At 39.9% G+C, this 26,291-nt stretch overlaps 1 protein-coding gene across 9 annotated transcripts in view; it reads left to right on the top strand.

Moving 5' to 3' along the window:
* The window catches only part of LOC139944860 (guanine nucleotide exchange factor DBS-like), a 120,011-nt gene that overhangs the window by 54,129 nt on the left and 39,591 nt on the right, over positions 1-26,291 (top strand). For 8 of the 9 annotated variants that reach the window (XM_071941996.1, XM_071941993.1, XM_071941998.1 and 5 more), the window contains 9 exons: positions 613-703; positions 2,874-2,987; positions 5,168-5,284; positions 17,159-17,427; positions 17,702-17,816; positions 19,223-19,342; positions 20,409-20,600; positions 21,731-21,922; positions 23,543-23,557. In XM_071941996.1, the coding sequence (XP_071798097.1) occupies positions 613-703; positions 2,874-2,987; positions 5,168-5,284; positions 17,159-17,427; positions 17,702-17,816; positions 19,223-19,342; positions 20,409-20,600; positions 21,731-21,922; positions 23,543-23,557 (1,225 nt within the window). The remainder of the gene's footprint in view (positions 1-612; positions 704-2,873; positions 2,988-5,167; positions 5,285-17,158; positions 17,428-17,701; positions 17,817-19,222; positions 19,343-20,408; positions 20,601-21,730; positions 21,923-23,542; positions 23,558-26,291) is intronic. The other variant, XM_071941995.1, reaches the window with a different exon arrangement.

The raw sequence follows: 26,291 nt of genomic DNA, 5'->3' as shown, positions 1-26,291 counted from the left end.
AGTAAAGTACTGAGTATTCAGTGCTTAACACAAATTAGTGCGAAACACAAAACTTATTATCCCGAAGCAAATTGAACATAAAGTGTTGCAGTACCTGCTCCTAATATATAGAATTTGAACCGCCTACTAGCTACAATTCCGGCCAAAGTGGTTGGGAAACTTTTAACTTTTTATGAGAAGATTTGGAATACACATCCCCTGGTCCCCTACCCCCCTACCACTTGTTACCAGGACGGCTTACCATACAATGAGAACCAATATTGTCATTGGGGTTGGTGTCCGGGAGGAGCTACCGGGCAAGGCCAGTGGTCTAGTGGTATGACATCTGCTCTAGAATAGCAAAGATCTTGGGTTTGAATCCCAGCCGAGTAATATACTGAGTGAAAGTACCAAATAAACAGTGCTTTAAAGCCCGGTTCATACTTTTTGCAAATGTGAATGCGATACGAATTTTGACGTCACAGGGCTGTTTTTGCCAGGACTTGAGCACAGGGCAAGTGATGTGAATTTTTTGCAGGAAGTACATGTATGAACCAGGCTTAAATCATCGGTTGTGGGATGAAACACAAATAACAGTCCCTGATGCAAATTTATCTCTTCACTATTTTGTAGCATGCTTGACATGGACAAGGGATTCGTCCTCCTGGTAGACAAGCGGAGTGAAACATGGGGAGCTGTCAAGTCGGCTCTCATAAGGATAGCGGTAAGGAGACTCATGTCTTAAAGTTTTGTAAACTTTAATGATACAGTTCACAGTATAGACCGTATTGAATATGACGTCACTACTCAAATATCTGCCCTACAACTTGGCATCTTTGAGCGTGTGCCTCTGTGTTCGGCGTGTGCGGTAGAAATCAAACTGGGAACACTGCGTGTTGCGTGCTTCTTTGATGTACGCGTTTGGATATGCATAAGGTGTGCCCTACAAGATGGCGACTTTCATAGCAATGAAGGGGTTATTTAATACGGTCTATTGCACAGGATTGGTAGAGCCGACAAAAAAAACACAAACAGTTTACATGAAATAACAAATCAGTGAAAATTTGGGCCTGATCCTGTTTGAAGCCTGGTATGGAAAGTGTAAATTTTCAAAATGATAAACCGTTGTTATATTATATTTATGGAAACCAAGGATGGCTCATAAGTTAATCACTGAAGCTCGCAAGCCTGAGGAAACCTGTTAATGAGGCTGCTTGCTATGAACCAGAAACACAGGGATTATTAACCTCTGCACGATAAGTTTTCTGGGTTCTGTTACATGCATTTCATGCACACAGGATCTATGGCTTAATGTCCCATCCAAAAGACAAAGCAATGGGTGCGTTCGATTAGCTTCCCTGTGTCGACCCCACAGTTCTCATTCGGGTGAGCCCCTGACAAGAGCTAATCGAACAATCACTCACCCTCTCGTGGTGGCATCATGCACCTCGGGCCAGCCCCAAGTGACTCATTCCACAAGCAGGGCACTTTGGGCTGACGCGAGTGAGCCCCTGGGATGACGTCAAAGCTATTCAAACGTACAGGAGGCAGACAAGGATGACACGGGGAAGCTAATCAAACGCACCTAATAAATGTTAAAAGTGTCTTGCTTAAAGACACGTGCCACAACAGGGTCTTGAACTCAAACTCTGCTGATCAGAAACACCAGAGCTTGAGTACGGTGCTCTTAATCGCTCGGCCACGATACGCCAAAGAGCCTTAAGGCCTGGTCACACTGCAGCGATAACGAAAACGATAACGATCACGAGGCAAAGAGAACGCGTTTTATTGGTTGAATGAGTGTGTGTGTATTCTGCGTGGAGCAATTCAACCAATAGACTGCTTTCTCCTTGCGTCGTGATTGTTATCGTCTTCGTTATCGCTGCAGTGTGACTCGGCTTTTAGTCGCTGATTGAAAAAAAAACAAAAAAACTCAGTCACTGCCAAAGCTGAAGCTGAAGCCTTGGTTTCCAAAAAGGGCCTCAGCCATCAGTGTGGATCCCTGACTCCAATTCAGATATCAAATGTAGCAGTTTAAAAGATTATAGATTCAAGCCTCATTGTGGTATATCCAAAGGCTGTTATCTACATCTGTAGGCAAAGACTGAGATGGCTTCTGCTTTATGCTTTTTGTTAAGTTTTCACAGCACTTGAGCATGCTCAAATGTTTGTTTATTATTTATATTGTCATGTTGTAGCATGTTTATTATTTATTCCTAATTGTTATTTCTTTGTTTTGTATCCCCCCTTTTCATTATCCATTTTGTCTGTTCCTTCTCCACTGTGCACTTGTTCCTTCCATTGTGCATGCCATTATTGATGTTTCATGGGTGCATCTTATTGCATGCTTGTTTTGTGCATTCACATCTCCACTTTCACTGCACATCTTATGATCATCTGGCCTTTTCCATGTTTGCCTTGTCTTTCCCATTCTTGTCTCCCCATGTACGCTTTTTGTATCTTTGCCTTTTTCATTCTTACGGATCCCATTTTTGCCTTTCTTTCCCATGCTTGTCTCCCCTTTACATACATCTTTGCCTAACCTACATGTATTCCTACATTTCTTTTTTTTTGCATCAACCATTTTTGCCTTGTCTTACCTGTACATGCATCTTTGCCTTACCCATTCCTACATTTCCCATTCATGTCTTTCCCATTCTTTCCCATTCTTACCTTTCCCATTCTTACCTTTCCCATTCTTTCCCATTCTTGCCTTTCCTGTTATACCGATCTCTCCACACCAACAAACCATCTCGTCACCTCAACCCTCTTGCATCTCCATCCTCCTGCACTGCACGCTGTGGTTTCGTGGATTGGTGTTATTGCATCCCTTCTCTGGCTCTAAACTCCCTGCTGACTGGCCCAACATCTTTACCTTGGCGTTCCTGTAGCAGGGCTATTTTCCCGGGATCATCCAGCAAGTGTACGTCCTCAAACCAAAAAGCTTCTTCCAGAAGAAACTTTCGGATCTTCGCTTCAAATTCGCCAAGGATGAGTTCAAATTTCAGGTAAGAACTTGACTAAGGTATCATACTACCCTATGGTACCCCATTTTATTTATCCGTATTTCATGATTCAGTCAGGATTTCATAGATTGATAAAATAAAATCACAATTCATAAATACCTCAGACAGTTTCGCTATTCCTATTGGTGGAGAGCGCGTCACGTGGGTGTGTATAAACCTTTGTTCATGACCAGTAAAAAGTGTTGAAACGTGGGCTTGACCTGTGCTTATAAGACAGTTCTTCATTCCTATTGGTCGAGAGCAACGGCCGAGACAGTTGTGCCACATCACGCGATACGCGCGACGCGCACAGCATTCCCTTATAAGGAGTTGTTTACCCGAGGGCCTTACCATTTTATAGCTGGAGGGGTGTTGTGTTGAAAGAAATCATTTAAAAAAATTATAATTGTTGCATTTATTTTACTTTTTGACCATAAGTGTTGATGTTTTTTGACCGAAAAGGTATTTCAACTAGTGGTTTAAACCCGCCGAGGCCTAGTTCTTTATAATTTACCTCGACTTCGTCTCGGTAAAATTATCAAGAACCAGGCTTCGTTGGGATTAAACCACTAGTTGAAAACCTCTTCACCACACATTGATTCCCATATTTGCACAGTGTTTGCTTTGTTTCAACTTGTTTTAACAGTCACCACAAGAGGGAGCTATAAACACATGTACACCAGAGCTGTGTATCGAAGGAGTTGAGACAACTGATGATTAAAAGCAATTTTTTTAAATAAAAACATGCATGTGGGCATTAGTGCTGGGCGAATAGTGAAATTTTGTTATTCGGATACTGCTGGCCACCTATCCGAAATTAACTGGATATTCGAATATTTTTTTTCGCCGCTAGAGGGCGCTGTTTAAAAAAAAAAATTAAAATTTTTTTTAATTTTTTTTTTTTGCCGCTAGAGGGCGCTGTTCGTTTGTGAATGAGATCTTTTGGGCGGATTGATATTAGTTTTAGACAGTGTCACTCGGTTCATTCATAAAAATGACCGGATCTAATTTAAAGATGGCGATTTGCTTTTTCTTTTGATCGTGATTGACTCTACGTGAAGGAAAACTATTGTAATCTTTGAACAAATTACGTCAGAAATGTCATTGTTTTAACTCTTCACGGAGGTGAGCATAGTTAAATACTTAATATATGCTGTTTTATGCTGTCTTAATAGAAGTTTCATAATATCAGTTGTCGCCCGACATCCGCGGATATTCGGATATTAAAGAATATCCGGTTACTCGGTTGTAATTACAGAATTATCCGGTTTGTAAATAGGTATTCGCGCCCTATGCGGATATCCGGTTAAGAAGAAAAAGGCATTCGCGGTTACGGATAGGAAAACCTATTCGCCATTAACCGGATATTCGAATAATTCGCCCAGGCCTAGTGGGCATACAGGATGCCAGACTAGACTGCACAATGGGTTGTGTTTCATTTATACCAAAAATGGCGTCCAGCAACCACATGATAAAAAACAAACTGGTTCCGCCATGTCGCAACTCTCTCAATACGCAGCTCTGAAATGAACCATGTAGACGATGTTCTTAATCATGTGGAGCAAAACCAACTTGAAGGGAGAGGGGGATCTGGATCTGGATATATTATACTCTGATAAAAACGGATACCCGCATCGCATCAGAGTTGAAGAAAGGGGTGGAGAGGGGGGTTAAACCTGTGTACGTAGTAGGCTTTGGTCCAAAGTAAATACCAACGCTATTTTGAAGAGGCGCCAATATAGTAAATTACATTCCTGCCATCTCGGAAACAATGTCTGACATTTAAGAAATATACGCAAACTTGTACAAAGCAGCGTTGCCTAGCCTGAGCCAGCCAACGTTCCCTCTAATAGCCCCATTTCCCCCATTCCAATCTTCATGTACAATAATCCCTGTGAGATGACTCACTACCTCAGTCCCCTTACCGTGACACAAAAACAAAAATTGCTGTACATGAAACGGCGACCTGCATCAAATCTACAGCTCACTCATATTAGCTACACTTCCTGCCTATCATATAGAAGGTCTTTTCAAAAGAAGTGTAACTTGCACAAGCACCCGTTTTATGTTTTGTTAGCTTTCTAATAATTAAAGCCCGAGATAAACATCTGCACTATCTCTCCGAAATTCTTGATCTGGATCTTTTTTTCTTTTTTTTCGCGGGTTATGGAAAATATTCTCAGGTGCTTTTACTGGACTCTGTGAAGGAGCTACACGCTATCATCGACTCGACGCAACTGACTAAAGATTTCGAGGGAACCATCTGCTTTGATCTGACTTCATGGATTGAAGATAGAATGGTAAGTCAGCCATTTTAGACAATGACGTCTGCCTGTGAGCCATTGTTAAACATTGGCTGCGGCTCTGGCTGTGTTAGCCATTTTGAGGGTCTCGTTGCCAAACGCAGCAGGGCTTCAAAATGGCTAACAGAGACCAAGCCAAAGACGACACAAACATTTGGACAAGATCCATATTTACTTTTTAACGAAAATTGACAAAGCTGACCCGTCTCTTCATGTGACATAATTAGCCTCTTATACAACCTTTCAAAGCCAATTCACAAGTGTTCTGTAAGTTAGAGATTTCCGGTCAGGTTCTTTCAATTTAGGAGGATTTTTGTTTTTTGGCATAGATTCTTGAAAGTCATTACGAGAAGTCGATGAACGATTGTCATTTTGATGCTACTATTCGTTCACTCATCAAGTTCTTATAGAGGTTTTCTGTTAAACGGCTGGAAAAAAAAGCCACTGAATTGTGAGGAAGCCATGTTGTTGTTTATATGCATCGTTAGTGCCAGAGAGAGGCTGGAAGGATATTAGTAGTCTGGTTCCTTGATTATGGTATGTGATTGAAATTCAGGCAGTACTTATCGTGATTTTCTGTTAATTGGCTCATGAAAAGGACGCTGTTGTGAAAAAGCCATGTTGCCTTTCTGTTACATGTTTACATCCTTAGCACCAGAGTGAGGCTAGTAGGAAGGTAGTCTGGTTCCTGTATCGTAGGTATAAGGAGCATTAGCTTTACTATCACTACCATGCTTATAAAGTACACTTTAAAAGGTACCTGATCAAAATGGGTGCCACAAACATGTAAACATGGTACACTGTTACATGTGTTCATCAATGTAGGTTTCTCGCTCGGTAAGAATAATTGAATCCCTTTTGTTGAAGTCTTCGGTTTGCACGGGTTGGGATGCCTTAGAAGTTTGTCTGGGTATCAAATCATCATTCTCTCTTCACAGTGGTCAGCTGACCAAGTGCCAGTTAAAGGCAATGGACACTCTTGGTAATTACTCAAACAAGTTGTTGGCATAAAAACTTGCTTGGTAACAAGCAATTGAAAGCTGTTGGTAATATAAAACATTGTGAGAAATGGCTCCCTCTGAAGTGGCGTAGTTTTTGAGAAAGAAGTAATTGTGCGACAAGGGTGTTTTTTCCCCCATTATTGACGACCAATTGAGTTCAAATTTTCACAGGTTTGTTATTTTGTTGAGATACACCAAGTGAGAAGACAGGTCTTTTACAATTACCAAAGGTGTCCAGTGCCTTAATCAATAATTCGCTGGTAAAATGCCAGTTACATCACCTGAGGACCAGTCAAAAGTTTCTCCAAGTGGTCCAGCTGGCTAGCTCAGCGTTTAAAAGCATTATCCCTATACAGACAAGTGAAAAAGCTAGGGGACCAGTGGCATGACAAGTTAAATGGTCTTGCTGGATAGTCACTGGCAAAGACCTAGTCTTGGTGCAAGACATTGTTATTCATCATCACCACTCATCTAGCGCGATCCCCTGCTCCAAGACGTTGTTGTTCATCATCACCACTCATCTAGTTACGGGGAGTACCTCAGACAAATACACAACATCACTCCCTTCCAGCAGAAACTCAATACACACTTGTTCTTGCTTGCTTTCCAACATCTTGACAAAACTTGACCGGCGCCTTTGAATGTTTCTCTTTTTCAGTAAAGTGCGCCTTATAAATGCTGTAGTTAATTATTATTATCTAGCGCAATCCCCTGCTCCACTTCTCCTTGCTGCGCTCATTACTATCGAACATTAGCGTTGGCGCTGTTGGAAAACTTCAAGATAACCCCACCACTCCACACTCTTGGTGGTGGGATCGCGGCTCACAGAAACGCCCTATATCTGTGAGTGTGCGACGTGTGTAACGTTGTTGAGTGTTTGGGGCCTATGGTATTATCATAGAGGTTGACCAACTCACCCAGAACGTCTTGTAGCAAGACTAGGGCAAACCCTGCAAATGAATTGAGTTGATGTCTTCTGTAGATTTACATCCCCCAATGCACTCCTTTTCCATTTACCTTTAATAAATATTTTAAGGTGGAGGGGATAGTAGTGTCAAGTAATGTTTGAAATACAACCAGAGAGGATCCCTAACAATAAATAATATTAAGATAATATTGAAGTCTTATATAGCGCACGTATCTACCAAACAAGGTACTCAAGGTGCTGAGTATAAACAAACTTTCAGAAAGATAGGTGATTGCAGTGATGAATTCTGAGACCCAATTATGTAGCACCGTATAAGGGTTTACAAGGTGCTATACGGCGCTTTCAGCAGCCACAGCCAGGAACACCGGGGCGAACCCCTTCTCTTTTTGGATAAGTGCACTGGGTTCTTTACTATGCGTTACACAACACATGGGACCAACAGCCTAACGTCCCATCCGAAGTTTGAAGCAATGGTTAAGTGTCTTGCTTAAGGACACAAGTGTCATGGCTGGGGATTCGAACCCACACTCTCCAGATCAGAAACACCAGAGTTTGAATTCGATGCTCTTAACCGCTCGGCCAGGACACTTAATGGATTCACACCTGCTGTGTATGCCCTCTATGTTAGAAACGGACAAACACTTCAAAGGTGAATAGCCACAATCATGGGTACACTTTTTGTTACGAATAAACCAAACAAAAGACAGTTTTACATGTAATAGGTATTGAATAACTTTTTGCAGACCTTGTGTTTGAACTCAAGCTTTTTTTTATTCATCATTGACACAGCAATTGTTAACATTGACATGTAAACATCATTGAGATAACTGCTTCATCAGTTTCAAACCTTTGTTTCTAAAAAGTACTTGACAAAAATGTGTAGCCGAGATTGTGGCAGTGCACTTTTACAATGTGACATACATGTATTTGTTTGTTCAGGGATTAGCAATATCAGATTATTATCTATATTTTTTATATGTGCCAATCGTGATAAAAAGAGTTGTTATTTTCTCGATGTATAACAAAATCCTGTTCTTTTATGGTGAGGATGGTGATTATAAAACCACCTTGAAATCTTATACCTCAACGCATGATGATGCGGAAATCTAGCTGTAGCCCTATAGCTGTAGCCACCAGTTCGGCCACGGCCGTAACACAGATACTGATGTACATGTACAAAGCATGTACAAAGCATTCTTTTTTGCTCATTTTCCTTTGAGTGTACAATAATATATTTAGCCTCCACTCTGAAATTCAACGCCTCGGGCACTGTCACAAATAACAAAATCTGTTTATTATTGGAAATGTGTACAGCCATTGATCAATATCTAATCAATCCGAACTAAATGTGAGCATTTTTCACAGAATTCTAAAATGATTTAGATGGCACTATTTTTAGAGGATTTTACAAGGCCAGAGAGTTTGATGTGCTAATAATAGACTATCCACTCACCTTAAAATGATAGGGGTGACTTGCCCCGTGTTTTCCTTCTCCCTCCTTCGACCCCCCCTGAATCGATCAACACATGACAACCACTCAGCAGTGGCTGAATGAGCATGCCAGGGTCACGTGGTGATCGTTTCACGTAGATGACGGCCCTGAGAATAAGGTCGCCAGCATGTCCTATCTTTTAAATATAGAGGATTTTCAGTCAGTCCACACCTGTTCAGGTTTCCGATTTCCCTGGCGTCATTCTCTCCTGACGATTTGGGGACGGTTGGGGACCACCGGGAATGTTCTGAGGAGTTGAGGTGGGGGCAAGGAGGTTAAGGTGGGGGGGAACAACATGTTATTTGGACCCTCTCGAGGGACAGGGAGGAGGGGAGGGAAGACTGGGGCAGTGGTGATGAGGGGGGAGGGGGGAAATTGGTGATTGGTGGTTTGGACTCGGGACAACCAAGTTTCTGCTTGATGACGTCATCAAGTTGGGAAGCTTTCCTTTTCTGAACATGACATTTTCTTTGACCTTTGGGGGTTTCATGAGATTAGGGGTGATACAATGGCCTCTGGTGGGTTGTTTGAGGCCCTTGTGGGCATTTATAAGGGTGTCATCAACTTGTAGCTTCTATATGTTGTGCATCGTTGTTTAATTTGCTACGAGTTTAAACGAAACTCGGATGATCTGTTTAATCTTATTATGTTTTGCAGAGCTGAACATTTTTAAGCAATATTTCATGCTTAAGCAGAGCTATGACATGACAATAGACCATGATTAAAAGAACCACTGGCAAGTTTATAGCATATGCCATCTGCGCTGTTTATGGTAAGCAGCTATTGAGTAATTCTGCCATGGGCCCAATTTCATCCTATAAGCACAAAAACTTGATAAGCACAGAAGTGAAGCTTAACACAACACGTTACTCACAAAAATTACAGTAAGTTAGCTTTGTTGCAACTGGTACCCCACTCAATTTTTGCTTAGCAAAGAAATTGGCTAAGCAGTATTACATGTATATGCTTTTAACACTAACAGCTTAATGAAATACATGGTCTGACCTGTAAGCAGAAATACCTGCGTACAGGCTTCATGAATTTGTCAACAGCGAGAGTTCCTTCAGCTTTTTGAAGAGGTAAAATGTTTTCAGTCGTGCTGCGTTGACTCATTTTAGAGCTGCGTAATCCACTTCAGCCAATCAGTTGCTCATTCTAAAAGCATCGATTGAAGTAGTTAACCCAAGTGAATTACATCATTGCTCATACTGCTACAAGACGTCCGCTGGTTATCAGTTGTAATTAACCTGATTTTATGGATGAATTCCCATTTTAAAATAGGGCTGTGCCCCCCCCCCCTTTTCCTTTAAGTCAACGGCTTGTGACTACAAGCTGATCCTACCTTTAGTTCTTCAGAATCGGTCCCCTTGGATGTCAGTGACAAACCAACCATACTTGTTGTGGGGAAGGATAATATCGTATCAGAGCCCAAAGACTACCTGCGATACAGTAAAGAAAATATCATTCAATGACCTCCAAAATCACTGTTGCCTACAGTTATTTTGGTTGCAGCAATAAAAATAAGACTCATATGAACAGGCACATACATGTAACACAGACGAGACATCAAGTTGTGTGCGTAGAATTCACTAAAACCTATTTTCCAAATTTTATAGAGCAGGTTACAAACAAATATTAGCTCAGCACTCTGGACAAGATTATTAGCCAAAGTATCATGTCACATGTTTTATTTGTAACTGTTATCCTGTTTAATTTTGCTTAGCAGCTCTATGAAATTGGGCCCATGATTCAATTATTCATAGACCTGCATGCCTTTGAAGCAGAAAATAATGCTTAATGAATTTCTGCTAAGCAAGGATAAGCAAGATACCAGAACTTTTACTACACGTGAAGTGGTGTTTTAACCTTTTTTTCTGGTAAACATAATACTGTTGTGCTTAGTTAGTTATTGTGCTTAAGAAGCTCTATGAAATGGGACACTGATCAGAGCAATAAATTATTTTTCTTAACTGTTTGTTTGTATTGCAAGTTTTCTGAAAATAAATTGACCTTTTTTACCCAGAGATTAATGCTGAACTTTTCATTTTCACGTATGACTGTATTGGAGTATTGGATTGAACCAGCTTCACTAAGCCACTCATTATGCCGAATAATGGAAACGAGCAAATAACAAAACAAACAAACAAACAAACAAACAAACAAACAAACAAACAAACAAACAAACAAACGGTAGCCACTGAGGAACGCCTGTGCGCTATACGTGCACGAATGTCACCATGATGAACAGAGTCAAAGATTCATGTTGTTTTGATTCGAGATTTCATGGCAAATTCTGACCCGACTCTAACATGTCTAGAGCAATTAACAAAACAAACAAACTGTAGCCACTGAGCAATGCCTGCGCCACCGCTGTTTGCAGAGCGACAAGCGGTTCGCCCTCATGCGCTGATTTTTAGTTCTATCTAGCGCTCTCTGGTGGTTAGGTTTGGTTATGAGTAAACACGATCGCGTTTTGAGGAACAAGGTAATTATTGGTACCTTTGTTGGCGTTTTTAAGGGTCGATCATGAGTTTTCTTGTTGAAAAAAAAAAACAAGCTCAGGAGGGAAGACTGACTCATTGTGAACAGGTACATGATTATTAACACTGAGCAAACCGCAAAGGAGCCTCGTGGAGAGCCATTTAGAAAAGGGTTGTTAACACACACTGTGGTCGCGTTTTCGCTGCTGTTAATGAATTTTCTATTTAAAGACAGTGGACACTATTGGTAATTGTCAAAGACTAGCCTTCACAGTTGGTGTATCTCAACATATGCATAAAATAACCAACCTGAGAAAATTTGAGCTCAATCGGTCATCAAAGTTGTGAGATAATAATGAATGAAAAAACACCCTTGTCACAGAAAGTTGTGTGCGTTTAGATGGTTGATTTCGAGACCTCAAGTTCTAAATCTGAGGTCTCTAAATCAAATTCGTGGAAAATTACTTCACGTTTCTCACAATGTTTTATACCATCAACCTCTCCCCATTACTCGTTACCATGGAAGGTTTTATGCTAATAATTATTTTGAGTAATTACCAATAGTGTCCACTGCCTTTAAGACACGGTGTGCCTTGGCTACCAACGTGTAATGTTGCTAGGGCCAGGAGATTGTGTTCAAACGTCACTATGCACAACGCGCAACGGAATCCCCAGAAATCTTGTTTGCCGAAGTAAAACCCGTGGGGGGAATCCCTCCATTTTAAGACAAAGTACTGGGTTTGCTCATTTAAAAATATAGTAATTAAGTTAAGGAAGGTTTAACTTGTTACATCTTACTTTCCACGTATAAAGAAAAACTCATCTTCATGAAGAAAATCCGCCTCCAAATCTGTAAATTTGTTAGCCTGCGTAGGTCTCGTTTGAAAACAAACTTTGGCACAGATTTCCCCAAATTTCGCGGGGTTCCGTCATCACTCTGATCTATGTTTCTTTACTACATAAGTTTGCAGACGATAAGTTCTTCATGATCCAATTGGTTAATCCTCCTTTGAGTATGAATATTCAGTATGTAAAGGGGGTTTTATCGATGAAATATGGGCAAAAATGTGCTGGAGGTAACGTTTACTGTATATGCATTTCCAAATGACCTCGCAGAGTCTCGCGCATGCGTGCAAACCGTGTGTCGCTCACAGGGTTTTTTATACAGCGGTGGCGAGCTGTACGCGCAAGGACGCCACCAAGATGAACAGAGTTAAAGATTCATGTTGTTTTTATGCGAGATTTCATGGCAAACTCTTACCTGACTCTAACTTGTCTAGACTACAGGATGTTTCACTTAGGCTATCAACGGCACCCATCCAGGCAGGCAAAGGGGGGGGGGGGGGAAGGGGGAAGGGGGAAGGGGATGGGGGCGAGGGTTGGTTAAAACACATCAACCCCTAGAATACAGGGTTGTGATTACAGCAGCATTCGGTGTCAAACTGTTTACGTTTAAAAACGTCAAGAGCAAATAGGATTGGACGTCAATTGTAATGAGTGATTGACCCACACGCCTGGTTATCCATCCAGTCTTGACCTGTGAAATTATCGGCTACATTCAACAACTTGTGATAATTAGTTTGTGTGTGTTGAAACTGTTTCAAGGTTCTAGAATGGATTTTTGTGTGTGAGTGCTTAATCAGAATTAAGATTTCTTATTGAAAAGGGCATCATTTTGGATTTTGGGTATGGAAAATAAATATCAGCAACTAAAACTAGCTAAAAGATTTGTTTTGTTGAGTGGTGGAAGTCTTAGGGGAGTAGAACAAAAGTTTTGGTTCGTTTAATGCACTAAAATACTGTTCTTGGCAAGTAGATACACACATGGTGTTATCGCAAACCAAATATATATTGATATCCCACCATGCAAATGCCTCAAACCCTTTAAAGGCAGTGGACACTATTGGTAATTACTCAAAATAATTAATAGCGTAAAACCTTTCTTGGTGACGAGTAATGGGGAGAGGTTGATGGTATAAAACATTGTGAGAAATGGCTCCCTCTGAAGTGCCATAGTTTTCGAGAAAGAAGTAATTTTCCACGAATTTGATTTCGAGACCTCAAGTTTACAACTTCGTGTGCGAGGGTATTTTTTCTTTCATTATTATCTGGCAAGCTCGATGACCGATTGAGCTCAAATTTCCACAGGTTTGTTATTTTATGCATATGTTGAGATACACCAACTGTGAAGACTAGTCTTTGACAATTACCAATAGTGTCCACTGCCTTTAAAATAGTGTTGCTGTTGGTGCACGTTTAAAACTGGTTTAATTAACTCATAAACTTTGGTGTAATCCCTGGCTATGCAGCAGTTATAGGTTGGGTGGCTTCTGACTGGCACCCCTGAACAAAGATATTGACAAAATAGGGCTACATGTAGTTAGCTCAGTTGGTAGAGCACTGGCATGTCATTTTTTATTATTAAACTATTTCTCTGACGTCACTCTATTGTTGAAAGTGTAGATTATTTTTACGAATCTACACTTAACTAACGAATCTACACTTAATGTAGATTCGTAACATAATCTACAGTTGAGTGTATTTTCATTACAACAGTTCAGCTTGAAAATTACTGTCTTTCCAAACTGAAAGATAGCATGAAGTGCAACAAAACATTGGCTATAGCTGAATACATGTTATCTTTAAATTTACAAAAACATTTTCCAGGTTAGAAAAATCACTTTAGTAACACAATTTATTGTTAGCTGAGCAAAATGAGTTGCTGCAAGCACTAAAGAATGCCTCTATATGTTGTAAAATATTTATAAAATGTGACCAACGATCGTTTGTTAATGTATACAAAACTAGATAGACTAAATAGTGTTGTTACTATTGAGAAGCCCAATTCATTGAAACTGTTACATAACCAACAATGGGGGAAATAGTTTAAGTCAGAGAATAGACTATAAAGTGTAGATTCGTGAATACAATGTACTCACCTTCGGCTCGTACATTCTGTTCACGAATCTACACTTTCTCGTCCATTCTCCTTAACTTAACCCAGAGTTTCCAGGTTCAGCTTCGCTGAGTTATTTTCATCTTACATGTTTTTTTTTCTTACAGCCCCTTTCTGAGAGTGGCTTTAGCATTGTTTGTGACAAATTCAAATTATAAATTGTTAACAAAATATTTAACGGTCACAAATGTGATCCTCAAAGGGTGTGTGCAACATTCAATTTATCTTTGTCACTTATAGCTAGAACGATAATCTGGTGACAAACATCTTAAGACCTTTGCCCACCTGCCTTGTTGTTTTATTAAATGTTTCCGAGAATGTTTTTCGTCAGGGTGGTGTTTTTCTCATGATCAGGAAGTTGAAAAAGCCTCAACCAATCAGGGACTGACAAAAACCATTAGCTGCAATTTCCTCAGGGGATTATTGTATGCGCCGTAAAGGATTGCAGTACGCTCTCTGTCATTGGTTGAACCACAATCAGTGGTAACCCATGGGGATGCCTTCACAGTGTGCAGAGGTGTACGTTATACCAACCATTAATTGAGCCAATCAGTGCTTGGCTACTAAAACAATTAAAGTGAGGGCCAAATTGTTGTGAAGTGTTTACTTGTAGCTGGTAACTCAAATGTTATCCCTTTAACAGAGTGCAGTAACGCGTGCGGTACCACCCATCACTTAAAAAATATAAAAAATAAGTGAAGGGCAAAACAGCTGAAAGATATGAGCTATTACAAGATAAGGAGATTATTTTCTTGGTGGTGACGATAAGTTTCGATAGTACAAAAAAAATTCCTCGGTTGTCACATTTAGGGATTTTTTTCTCAACTACTTTTAAACTCATTGGGATGAGTTCATCACAGGTTAGTGTCGTGTTTTTGGACAGTCCATATTACGCAGAGGACTCGTTTACAGCCGTGGGTGGCCAACGGTCATCAGTTTCTTGGCTGCGGCCAAAAGCGATAGTTGGAAATTTTCTTCCGTTTGGAAAGGGCTTGTTTTGTTTAAGAGTTCTTCAGCTGAAGTTGTACTTCCAGATTGTTCCATGGCTAAGAGCAAGTTTGAGTGTGCACCGTGGTTAACTGAAAGTTGACTGACTCGAACCCAGGCTGGTTGACCATAGGTTGACCACTGTGGTCAACCAGTTGGGACCAGCCTCATGACCACGGAGCAAGTTCGAATGTGCACCGTGGTTAACTAAAGGTTGACTATTTTGACTTGAATCCAGGATGGTAGACCATAGGTTGACGACTGGTTGACCATTGGTGACTAGTGTGGTCAACTAATTGGAACCATGATTAGTAGTTTCTTTATTATTTCCAATCTGGTGTCTCTGTGTTTTCCATTCCTGTGTTTGGGTTTTATGTCTGGTTTTGGTCTGAGTAGAGTGGCGCAAGGGTCCGCTATGCGACATCTCATGACCATGGTTTCTTTACTGGTCTCTTCACTGGTTTCTTCACTGGCTTGCTCCATGCTAGCATGTGTAAAGTGCAGAAGGGAACCAGTGACACAATAGCGAAAAAAGCAGAAGGCAATGGTAGTGTTGAATGTGGTACCGATGGTTGAATAGACTTCCAAACGAGTCGTTCGAGTGAGTACGCCACTGGGCATGTACTTTGCTGATAAGCATGCGTCTGAAATGTACTCACTCGAACTTGCTCTAAGTTACATGCAGACCGATCGTCAAGTTTGTGTGTAATAATGTCATTCCTCAAAGGACGTAATCTGCAACTTCAACGGTTTGGCTGTTCTGGTGGATTTGTTTTTGCATGGAGCAAATGTACATGCTGTGGTTTCTGCCAGGCATAAAAATCTTATCAGAGTTTGAAGGTTTTGCCTTGTTTTAATTTTGATAGGTTCAGTATTCTGTGTATCAATGGTAGACTGTAGAATAGAATAATGTTTTATTGTCACTTGTAAAAAAAGACAAATATTAGTACAGTGAAATTCATTTTGGTTTTGCGTGTCTAAAAATATTATGTTATATACAAATTACACTAAAAATTAACCATTTACAAAAATACATGGAAATATAATATAAACAACTCTGAAAAGTATTACAATATACAGGCGAAATACGAAAGATAAAAATAGTACGATAGAATTAAAATCAGAAATAGACATTCATGATTAAAACCTGTCATTTAGAACATGAACAGCTGTGGGATAAAAACTCTGCAAAGTACGGTTGGATCCAGATTTAATTGAACGAAAACAATTCTTAGACCGCATGGGCTGAAAGAGGGAATGTGCTGGGTGAAACTGGTCATCTACTATAGAGAGGGCTCGTTTTTTAACTCAAGAGAGATACAGTTCATCAAGTGATGAAAGTTGGCAACCTATGATTTTACTAGCGGTGCGAATGATCCGGCTGATACGCTTCCGGTCATCGGCTGTTGCATTGCCCAACCAAACGATCATTGAATGTGTCAAGACACTCTCAATCACCGCTCGGTAGAACTTCAACAGAAGTGGCTGACTGACATGGAAGCTTCTCAGCCGTCTCAAGAAAAATAATCTTTGCTGACCTTTCTTAAACAATGGAATCTGCATTACATCCCCATTTCAAATCAGATGATAAATGTACACCTAGAAATTTAAAACATTTCACTATTTCCACTTCAGAACCATTAATGACCAAGGGAGCAATAGCTGCAGGATTTTTGCGAAAAATCAATAACAAATTCCTAGTTTTATTGACATTTAATTCTAGATCGTTCTCAGTGCACCAGTTCACAATAGATTGTAGTGTCACTTGCAATCAAAAGGTTGTGGGTTCAAATCCCAAAGCTAGCTGATTTCACAATGACTAGAATACGTATTGTTGTCTAGTTACTGGATAGACGTCATAGACATTTAACCAAAGTTTGTATGAGAGATTGGCTGTTGCCAGTTTGGTGTTTATATCCCCCTGTGGGAAATTGCCGAGTCCCCTTAATGGGAAGATCATCTAAAAAAAAACTAAAAAAAAACAATAATTGTTGAATATTAATCACTGACGTTTCTCTGTATTTCAGGCAATCGAAAGGTTCGCAAACAACTGCCGGGAGCGCTCGACCGCAGTCCAGGTTCTCACGGACGAATTCACCCAGACTGAGCTGCCGAATGATGTGGAGGCGGCCAACACTCTCCTGATGGATCATCGGAAGAAACGGATGGATCTTAAAGATGATCTCCAGAGTGCCATGAAGTACGGACAGACGCTCCTCCGATGTCTGAGACGCCCTCTGGATGAGAGTCCGGAACAGAACCCTCACAAAGTAGCGACTCTTTGCGGAATCGAAAGGTGCAATGACTTGTAAACAGTCAAACAGTTTCCATTTTCATCATCATCATACTTTTATTTCATTGCTGTCCTTACATTTCTTATTAGTAATACACAGTAAGGGCCGAGTCACACTGCAGCGATAACAAAAAACAATAACGATAACGCAAAGAGAACGCACTCTATTGGTTGAGTTGCTCCACGCAGAATATGCCCACGCGCCTTAATACAGAGCAATGTGAGCTTTGGAGAGGACTGAAGGAAATATAATTGTGTTTCTCTCTTTTTAATTAAGACTCTTGATTCAAATGGAGGAGACGGAGCAGAAATTTGAAGAGATGTGGGGAGGACATGAAGAGAAACTTGTGCAATGTCTGAAACTCAGGAAATTTGAGGAAGATTTTAAAGAGGTAAGTCCATGTTCCCGTATTGACCCATTTCACCTGACGTCATCATCAAAACAATCTTGAATGCGCCATACTGGTGGGCAATTTCACTGTACGTTTTTATATATAACTCTATGATGTGCGTTATGCAGTGAAAGTGCGTGTTTTAGGCGACGCGGCATTACATGTCATACACGTAAACCTAACTTGCCCACCAACATGGTGAGCGCGGATCAGTCGCCGCGTGTGACGCGCGTGCAAGGGGTCAATAAGTATCTTTAACCAGTTCACTTTGGAGAACACCTCAAGTGCCCAATTTCATAGAGATGCTTAAGCAAAAAAAATGGTAAGCACAACTAAATTATGCTAAGCACAATATGATTACCAGCGAAAGTAGCATTTCAAATTGCACCATTTATGACTGTCAAAACCTATAACTGTTTTTGTTATATTGGCCATTGGTTTGTCACTGGCAAATGACCAATACAATTATTGAAGACGGTCGCCAAAACACACCCCAGAGCAAAGATAATAATCATAGTACAGGGATGTCATTCCTCCGTTTTAAGATCAATTTCTTAAAGAAATGGAGATATATCCATATAATATCTCAGATTGCAGAGTAGGGCTTTCAAAACTAAAGATAAATATTAATAATTGGGCTTCATGCTCGCAAGTTTACGAGCTCACCTGCTTTCACGTTTTGCGCTTACAGTTAATTTTTTTTTCTCAACAGCTTGTCGCATCCCTGATACTAACATTTGCGATCATGCAAAAATGAACTGTGTGACATTCTCTGTATCTTTTTTAATTGGTCATTGAAGATTTGTCATGTTCCTAAGGTATTTAAACATTCATTTGTCATTCCTGTGCCCAAGCGTACACCTGTTTGTTTAAATGATTACCGACCAGTTGCTTTGACGTCAAATCTGGATCCAACCGTACTTTGCAGAGTTTTTATCCCACAGCTGTTCGTGTTCTAAATGACAGGTTTTAATCATGAATGTCTATTTCTGGTTTTAATTCTTCGTACTATTTTTATTGTTCGTATTTCGCCTGTATATTGTAATACTTTTCGGAGTTGTTTATATTATATTTCCATGTATTTTTGTAAATGGTTAATTTTTAGTGTTATTTGTATACAACATAATATTTTTAGACACGCAAAACCAAAACGAATTTCACTGTACTAATATTTGTTTTTTTTACAAGTGACAATAAAACATTATTCTATTCTATAATAATAATATTGAAGTCTTATTTAGCGCACGTATCTACCAAACAAGGTACTCAAGGCCCCGAGTATATACAAATTTTCAGAAAGATAGTTTATTGCAGTGTTGAATTCTGAGACCCATTTATTTAGCACCTCATAACGTGTGCAATCTTTAAACTTTGATTTTGTTTGTTCGCTTGTTATTGATTTACAGGCAATAGTTTTACTGGAGAATCTTTTAGAGAAGTTAGCCACCGCTACAGACCGTGGAAGCTCCATGCTTCAAGTGGAGAGTCTGATTAAAACTCACAACGATTTCACTGTAGACAGTCAGGTGAGTTAGACTGCTTTGTAAAGCGTGACATAATTTTACTGTAGGCCATGCCTAATAATAATAAAGACTTGTAATGCACACATATCCACCCTGCTGGGTGTTCAAGGCGCAGAAGACGCCGGGCCTTGCAACTGATGAGAAACCCTTCGTATTTATAACATAAACCCCTGTTAGGGATGAACTAAAACAAAATTGGCCGATTGGCTCCTTAGGGACTACTTTGCATGTACGCTTGTTGATAACTTTTGAGCGCTCGTATGGCGCTTGAAGGACGATTAGTACAAATGACTCGTGTTTTTACACAGTCACACTAAACTGCATACAGCTATACATATCACAAGATCAAAGAAGAATGAGAGGGGACCAGTTTGCTCTTTGACTTGAAGCCTCCTGTGCACGTGACCATACTTGATCAGGCTTGTAGAGTAGATCACCCACAGGCCAAATTAAAATGTGCCAGATTCTAGCACATGGGTTAAGGGAGGCAACTTATGGTTAAGGACACAAGTGCATGACCGAGATTGGAACCCATGCTCTGTTGTACATGCCATTAGAACTTGAGTCCGGTTGTCTGATGTGCTATCTAGACCACTCGTCCAGGTTTCATTTATTATACACCAATGTGATTTAGTTCTGCACTGTACCAATGAATGAGCATTTAGTCTCAGAACTGTACAAGTCCTGCGGACAAGTGGGTTGTTGGGTTCGAATCCCACCTGGTGTTCCTGAGTATTTCGTGCTGTTACAAACAAGTAAATAAATAATTACAACGTTTATAGAGCGCTAAATACGGAAGTTTCTAAGCGCTATAACCAGATTGACATAACAGATGGGTTTTAAGTAGAGATTTGAAAGTGTCCAATGAAGGAGCTGCTTGAATGTGGGCAGGTAACTTGTTCCAAAGGCGCTATGACTGAAAAGGAGCGATCACCATAGCATGTCATGGTGCGGGGTCCCGGTGAAAGCTGGAAATGAGAGATTTAAGAAGAGCTTATATCCGAAATTTATGAGGGCTAAACCGAATCACATGTCAAATTGTTGTCATTTTATTCCCCTGGTGATACAGGGTTCCATCGAAAACGCACAAAAACTTCACGAGATTGGGATTGATTTGATAGAGACGGACGGTTACGGTGTGGACAGTATTAAACCAAAGTGTGCTGAGCTGAAGAAACAAATGGAGGATCTCACGCAACTTCTGGAGAATCGGAGAGTGACGCTGGAACGATCGAGGGAACTCCATGAAAGGATCGATAGAGTGAGTAGAATCACAATAAAAAAAAAAATCTTCTCTAGCCTCACCTTAAAACGGTGTAAATTGCCACTGTGTTTGATGCCCTTCTAGAGCACTTTGTGAAATGTCACATTTCAAATATAGGCTGAAAATTTTTGTAAGGAGAATTCGCAGTTCAATTCTGAACTCTGATGATATCGAACAACAAAACACTGAATTTTACTAGCTGACGCCATAAGTGTGGAGTACTGTTATAGTTTTGCGCAAGGACGCGAATGTCACAACCAGGATTCGAACTCACACCAGATGCCTTGGACACAGGGCCCAATTTCATGGCTCTGCTAACTGCCGAATTCTGCACTTATGATCATCATTCTCCGCTTACACAGCAAGCGCCAAATTTCTGCGCCAGCTGTCTAAGCAACAATGCCTAGCAATGTGAAGTGCATGTAGGCAAGCTTGGAAGCCAAAATTCCCAGGTAACCTGTGTAATACGCTTGACGTAAGCACGCAATTCCCAGCTTTCGTAAGCGACCATTCTTTGCTTATGGTAAGCAGAGCCAAGGGATCGGGCCCTGAACTTGAATGCTCCAGACTGTTTGGCCGCCACATGCCATCCTCTTGTAAGCAGTCAAGAAGCCGATCAACATTATGAGTTGTAGCCTAGGCTAAGGAAGATTTTCATTGTTGCATAAGTTCATCTTGCATTTGCCTTTTAAAGACATTGGACACCATTGGTAATTGTCAAAGATCAGTCTTCTCACTTGATGGTGCTGTGATGTATGGTATCAAATCCACAAAATAACAAACCTGTGAAAATTTGAACTCAATGGTCTTCAAAGTTGCGAGATAATACTAAAAACGGAAGAAAAATAATCTTTGTAAACACAAAGTTGTTTGCTTTCAGATGATTGATTTCGGGACCTCAAAATCTAATTCTGAGGTCTCGAAATCAAATTCACGGGAAATTACTTCCTTCTCAAAAACTGTTGTCACTTTAGAGTTAAGCCGTTTTTCACAATGTTATATGCTATCAACCTCTCCCCATTACTCGCTACCAAGTAAGGTTTAATGCTAATAATTATTTTGAGTAAATACAATAGTTTCCACTGCCTTCGATTTAACTATTTCTTCTTCATTCAATCTTTCAAAAGGCTCAAATGTGGTGCACAGATGGAATGAAACTCCTCGCCTCTCAAGAAATGGACAAATGCCAGTCAAAAGAGGGCGCCGATCAGTACTTAAAAGCAATTCAAAGTTGCCTCGCCGGGGCCAAGGAGCTGAAACTAAGCGACCCTAAAGAGTTCCGCTCCATGTTTTCAGATATACTCACGTCGGAAATCAAGGTAGGTTAAGTCATCGTTGTTGTATTCCAATACCCCCCAACCCCCATGGTAAAGGTTCAAGTGGCAAGACCAAATGGACTTTATTTTTAAACCATGAAGCTGTGACTAAGCAGCATTAGCTGTTTTTAAACCATTAGAACAAAGCGCACACAGATTTAAAAACAGGGGATGCGAACTTAAGTGATTTTCACAGATAAAGGACGCTTGCCTGTTTTCAGCATATAAATAGATTTAATAGATGCTGAATTTTCATGGGGGATGAAGAATATTAATTTTGGTTTTACCATTACACTGATGTGTGTTATAGCACTGTTTACTCGGTACTTACCCGAGCTCTGTGAAAAAAAAGAAAATCACAGACATTTTACTCAGGTGGGATTCAAACCCACGAACTTTGCAATTCTAGAGCAACTACCAGCGAAAGTTTGATCAGTCAAGTTTGACCAGTAACTTTGACAGGGTTTTCCAGTTAAATACTTTTTGGGTGCTGAAGGAAAGTTGACTGGAATGGGATTTGAACCTGTGCCACACCTAAGTCCCTGTACCAGTGCACTGTTTCACTAAATGTCTTTTGGGGTAGCTCATGACAAATCACTGCATCTCAAAAATACTACTCAAGACTACTCATGACAGATTAGTCAAACTTACAACTCAGTCAGGTTCTCAAGTAAGTTGATACTACTTATGACATCTCAGAACACTCGCTTGCGATACCCACACACGACAACTCACCCCAATTTACACTGTCTTGCAGAACATGCAGAAAACTGATGCAACTCGACCCCATATTCAAATACAAATTATTACCACTTACAGTACAAATGTACTAGAGACACTCAACACTACTCAAAACAAACCGTTGCAGCTTACAACTCATAGATACTCACATAAACTCACTGATACTCAAGCAACTCACATATACTCAAACAACTCACAGATACTCAATGCTACTCAAGAAAACGTAAAGACAAATTATCACAACTGACAGTACAAATATACTAGAAGTTCTCAACTCTACTCAAGACAAACCGTTAAAGCTTACAACTCACAAGGACACTCACGCAACTCATAGATTCTCAACGCTACTCAAGGCGACTCAAAGACAAATTATTACAACTTACAGTACAAAGATACAAGAACTACTCAACACTACTCAAGACAAACCGTTAAAGCTTACAACTCACAGGGATACTCTTGCAACTCACAGATACTCAACGCTACTCAAGGTAACTCAAAGACAAGTTATTATAAGTAACAGTACAAATATACCAGGAATACTCAACACTACTCAAGACAAACCGTTAATCACAGGATACTCATGCAACTCACCGATACTCAACAATACTCAACTCAGACAATTTATCAAAACTTACTGTCGAATATACTAGAATCACTCATCACTACTCAAGACAAACCGTTACCACTTACAACTCACAAATACTCGTGCAACTCACAGAAACTCACAACACCAATTAGAAATACTTGTAAACAGCAAACACCGATTGTTTCTCATGTTTGATTGGTATCCTATTTTGGTGTTTTGTATGACATATTCTGTGCATGATTTGTTGTTCACATATTTTGGGGTCGTTTGTTGTGTTGTACGCACGTCACCTTCAGGAGCCTGATTATGAGGTTTGTAGGATTCAAAATGTCACCCTTTTTTCTTTTTGAGTTTGTAATTGACTGCCACGGGAATGAGTATGATTTCACAGCCTTTTTTGATGCATAACTGCAAGCAATAGAGGGCGCTTTTCAGACAGTTGAAACATGAGAGATTTTGGAATACTTTTGTGTCTGGATTTACATGTTTGGTACCCTGACTGGTAAAGTGGCAACTCCATGTTGAAATTCAAATACTTCAGGCTAGAAACATACAAGCAGAGAATCCAATTCAGGCCGTTGGTACAGATTTTTATCTGTTTCCGGCCTTTTTCCAAAATCCTGTGTTTGACTTTGGTTTCATCACAGGCTCCTTCCATATTATTGAGGCCCCTGTCAATGCGTACAATGTTAAAAACTTCAGCTTCAATTCTGCCGTAGTTTGTCCATCATATCCTGAGTCTATGCCAAAGTTCAATATTAACAAAATTGTAGACTGTGCCTTTAAAGGAACACGTTGCCTTGGATCGGTCGAATTGGTCTATGAAAAGCATTTGAAACTGTTTGTTGTGAAATGTATATGGTTAGAAAGATGTTTTAAAAGTAGAATATAATGATCCACACAAGTATCACTCCAAATTGCACGGTTTTCATTTTACGTCGCGAGCTAACACGGTCGGCCATTTATGGGAGTCAAATGTTTGACTCCCATAAATGGCCGACCGTGTTTGTCGACGAGGCAGAACGAAAACCACGCAATTTCGAGGCATGTTTGTGTGGATCATTGTATTCCACTTTTACAACATCTTTCTAACCATACCGATTTTATAAAAAACGGTTACAGAACGCTTTTCAAAGACCAACTCAACCGATCCAAGGCAACGTGTTCCTTTAATGCCAATTCCATGGTTTCTAAAATGACCTATGATTCTGAACTTAAATCAAAACACCCTCAGTTGAAGTTATACAGCGCCCTCTATTGGCAGTATGTAATCATATCCAGAAAGTGCATCCGCATGGTGACCGGTTTTCAGTTCACTTTTTTAATGAGTTGGTAACCCATACCCCGTACATTAGGCACTGGCATCCCAGCTGTCCCTTCAACAACCCACCGAATCCCCGCCTCCCTGGTTCCCTTTCAGCTTAACGTAGAATGGAACAGGGTGCCCCCCCCTAATTTTTATTTGGAATGGTTTTAAGTTTACTAACAGGCATCCCCTTCCCTCTTAACCCAACCCAACGCTAACCCCTGGCCCATGGATTGTATTTTTTCCCGCCACCCTATGGTTCCTTCGGAACACTTAGACAAACACATTGATCATTGGGGTTTATAGATGTTGAAGTTATTTGGTCAAAAGCCTTTAATAAATTCATCGTTTGTCTAATCCCTACCCAACTACTACATTGGGATTAATTAATTTTTGAAGTTATTTTGTCAAAAGCTTTTAATAAATTGATCAATTGACTAATCTAAACTGAATTATAACATTGGGAAGTATAAGTATTTGAATTGTTTTGTCAAAATGTTTAATTTCATCACTTGACTAATCTGTACTCAATTATAAAGTTGGGAACTAATTATATATTTTTGATTTTTTTTGTCAAAACCTTTAATTTCATCACTTGACTAATCTGTACTCTTTTGTTACAGTTGAATTAATAGATTTTGAAGTTGCTTTGTCAAAAGCTTTTAGTTTCATCACTTGACTAATCTTGAGCTAACCTGAATCTGTAAATATATACATACATAAAGTTAAGTAGTTACTTATTTGTGCTTTAAAAAAAAGTTGTTTGAGATTTACAATTTTTCATAATCCATTCAAAATTATGTAGTTGTTAACCTTTTGTCCTTTTAATTTTTTTTTTAATTTTTGGGGTTTCTTTCGGGGGAATACAGTAGTGACTTGGTCTTAAACGTTCGTTTAAAACTGGCAGGGTCGTGGTTGTGCGATAAAAGGTTTGATAAAGGCCCTGGCCTTCGGATTGGGCCTTTATCCCTCGTCCACGACCCTGCCGGTTTTAACAGGACATTAAAGACTGAGTCACTACTCTTTTATTCCCATTCATAAATGCCCATTTGTTAAAAAGCGTAATGAAAGTGAAAAATTTGTAAAACAAATCAAGAAAGTTTTCAATTGCTGTCTTGGCTCCCTTTCGCGAGGGGTCAAAATTGCGTTGACGCTCAACGGTCGTGCATATGCGCTGTTGCTAATCGTTGTTTTTATTTTACATTGAGTACAGGCGTATTTAATGATCTTACCTGTAAAATAACACCACGTGGTAAGCGCCCGCGTCATGCCTATGTTTAAACACTTTTTACTGTGCTTATATCATCCGTTTAAACACCCCCTGGTGATGCCCTCTCGACCAATCACAATGGATAAACTGTCCCGGGTATTTATGAATAAATATTCAGCTTGACAAATAATTTTGCCAATTTTTAGTTTTAAAAGTAACTTCTCTTCAAATAGGTCATATGTCACTGTAAGCGTTTCCCTTCCAAATAAAGCCAAACAGCGTTTACAAGAACATAAGGTTTATGCCAGCCCAATAATATTAGCACGGATGAGAAATTTAAGATTTTTACGATCTGAATTCAGAATTTTTATCTGAATTAAAACTTGGTGATAAAAAGTAGCTGTTATTTAGTCCTCAATATGAATAAATCCGCTCTTTGACTGATTTCTCTAGTGTTGAGGATCCTGTTACCGGAAGCTCTTTGAAATCTATAATTCTGGGGGTTACCAAAGGGTGGAAATGCCACCAT

Source organism: Asterias amurensis, chromosome 12, assembly GCF_032118995.1.
Source record: "Asterias amurensis chromosome 12, ASM3211899v1".
Classification (NCBI taxonomy): Eukaryota; Metazoa; Echinodermata; class Asteroidea; order Forcipulatida; family Asteriidae; genus Asterias; species Asterias amurensis.
Note: the sequence above shows the minus strand (reverse complement) of the source record. Positions and strands in the feature narration are given on the sequence as shown.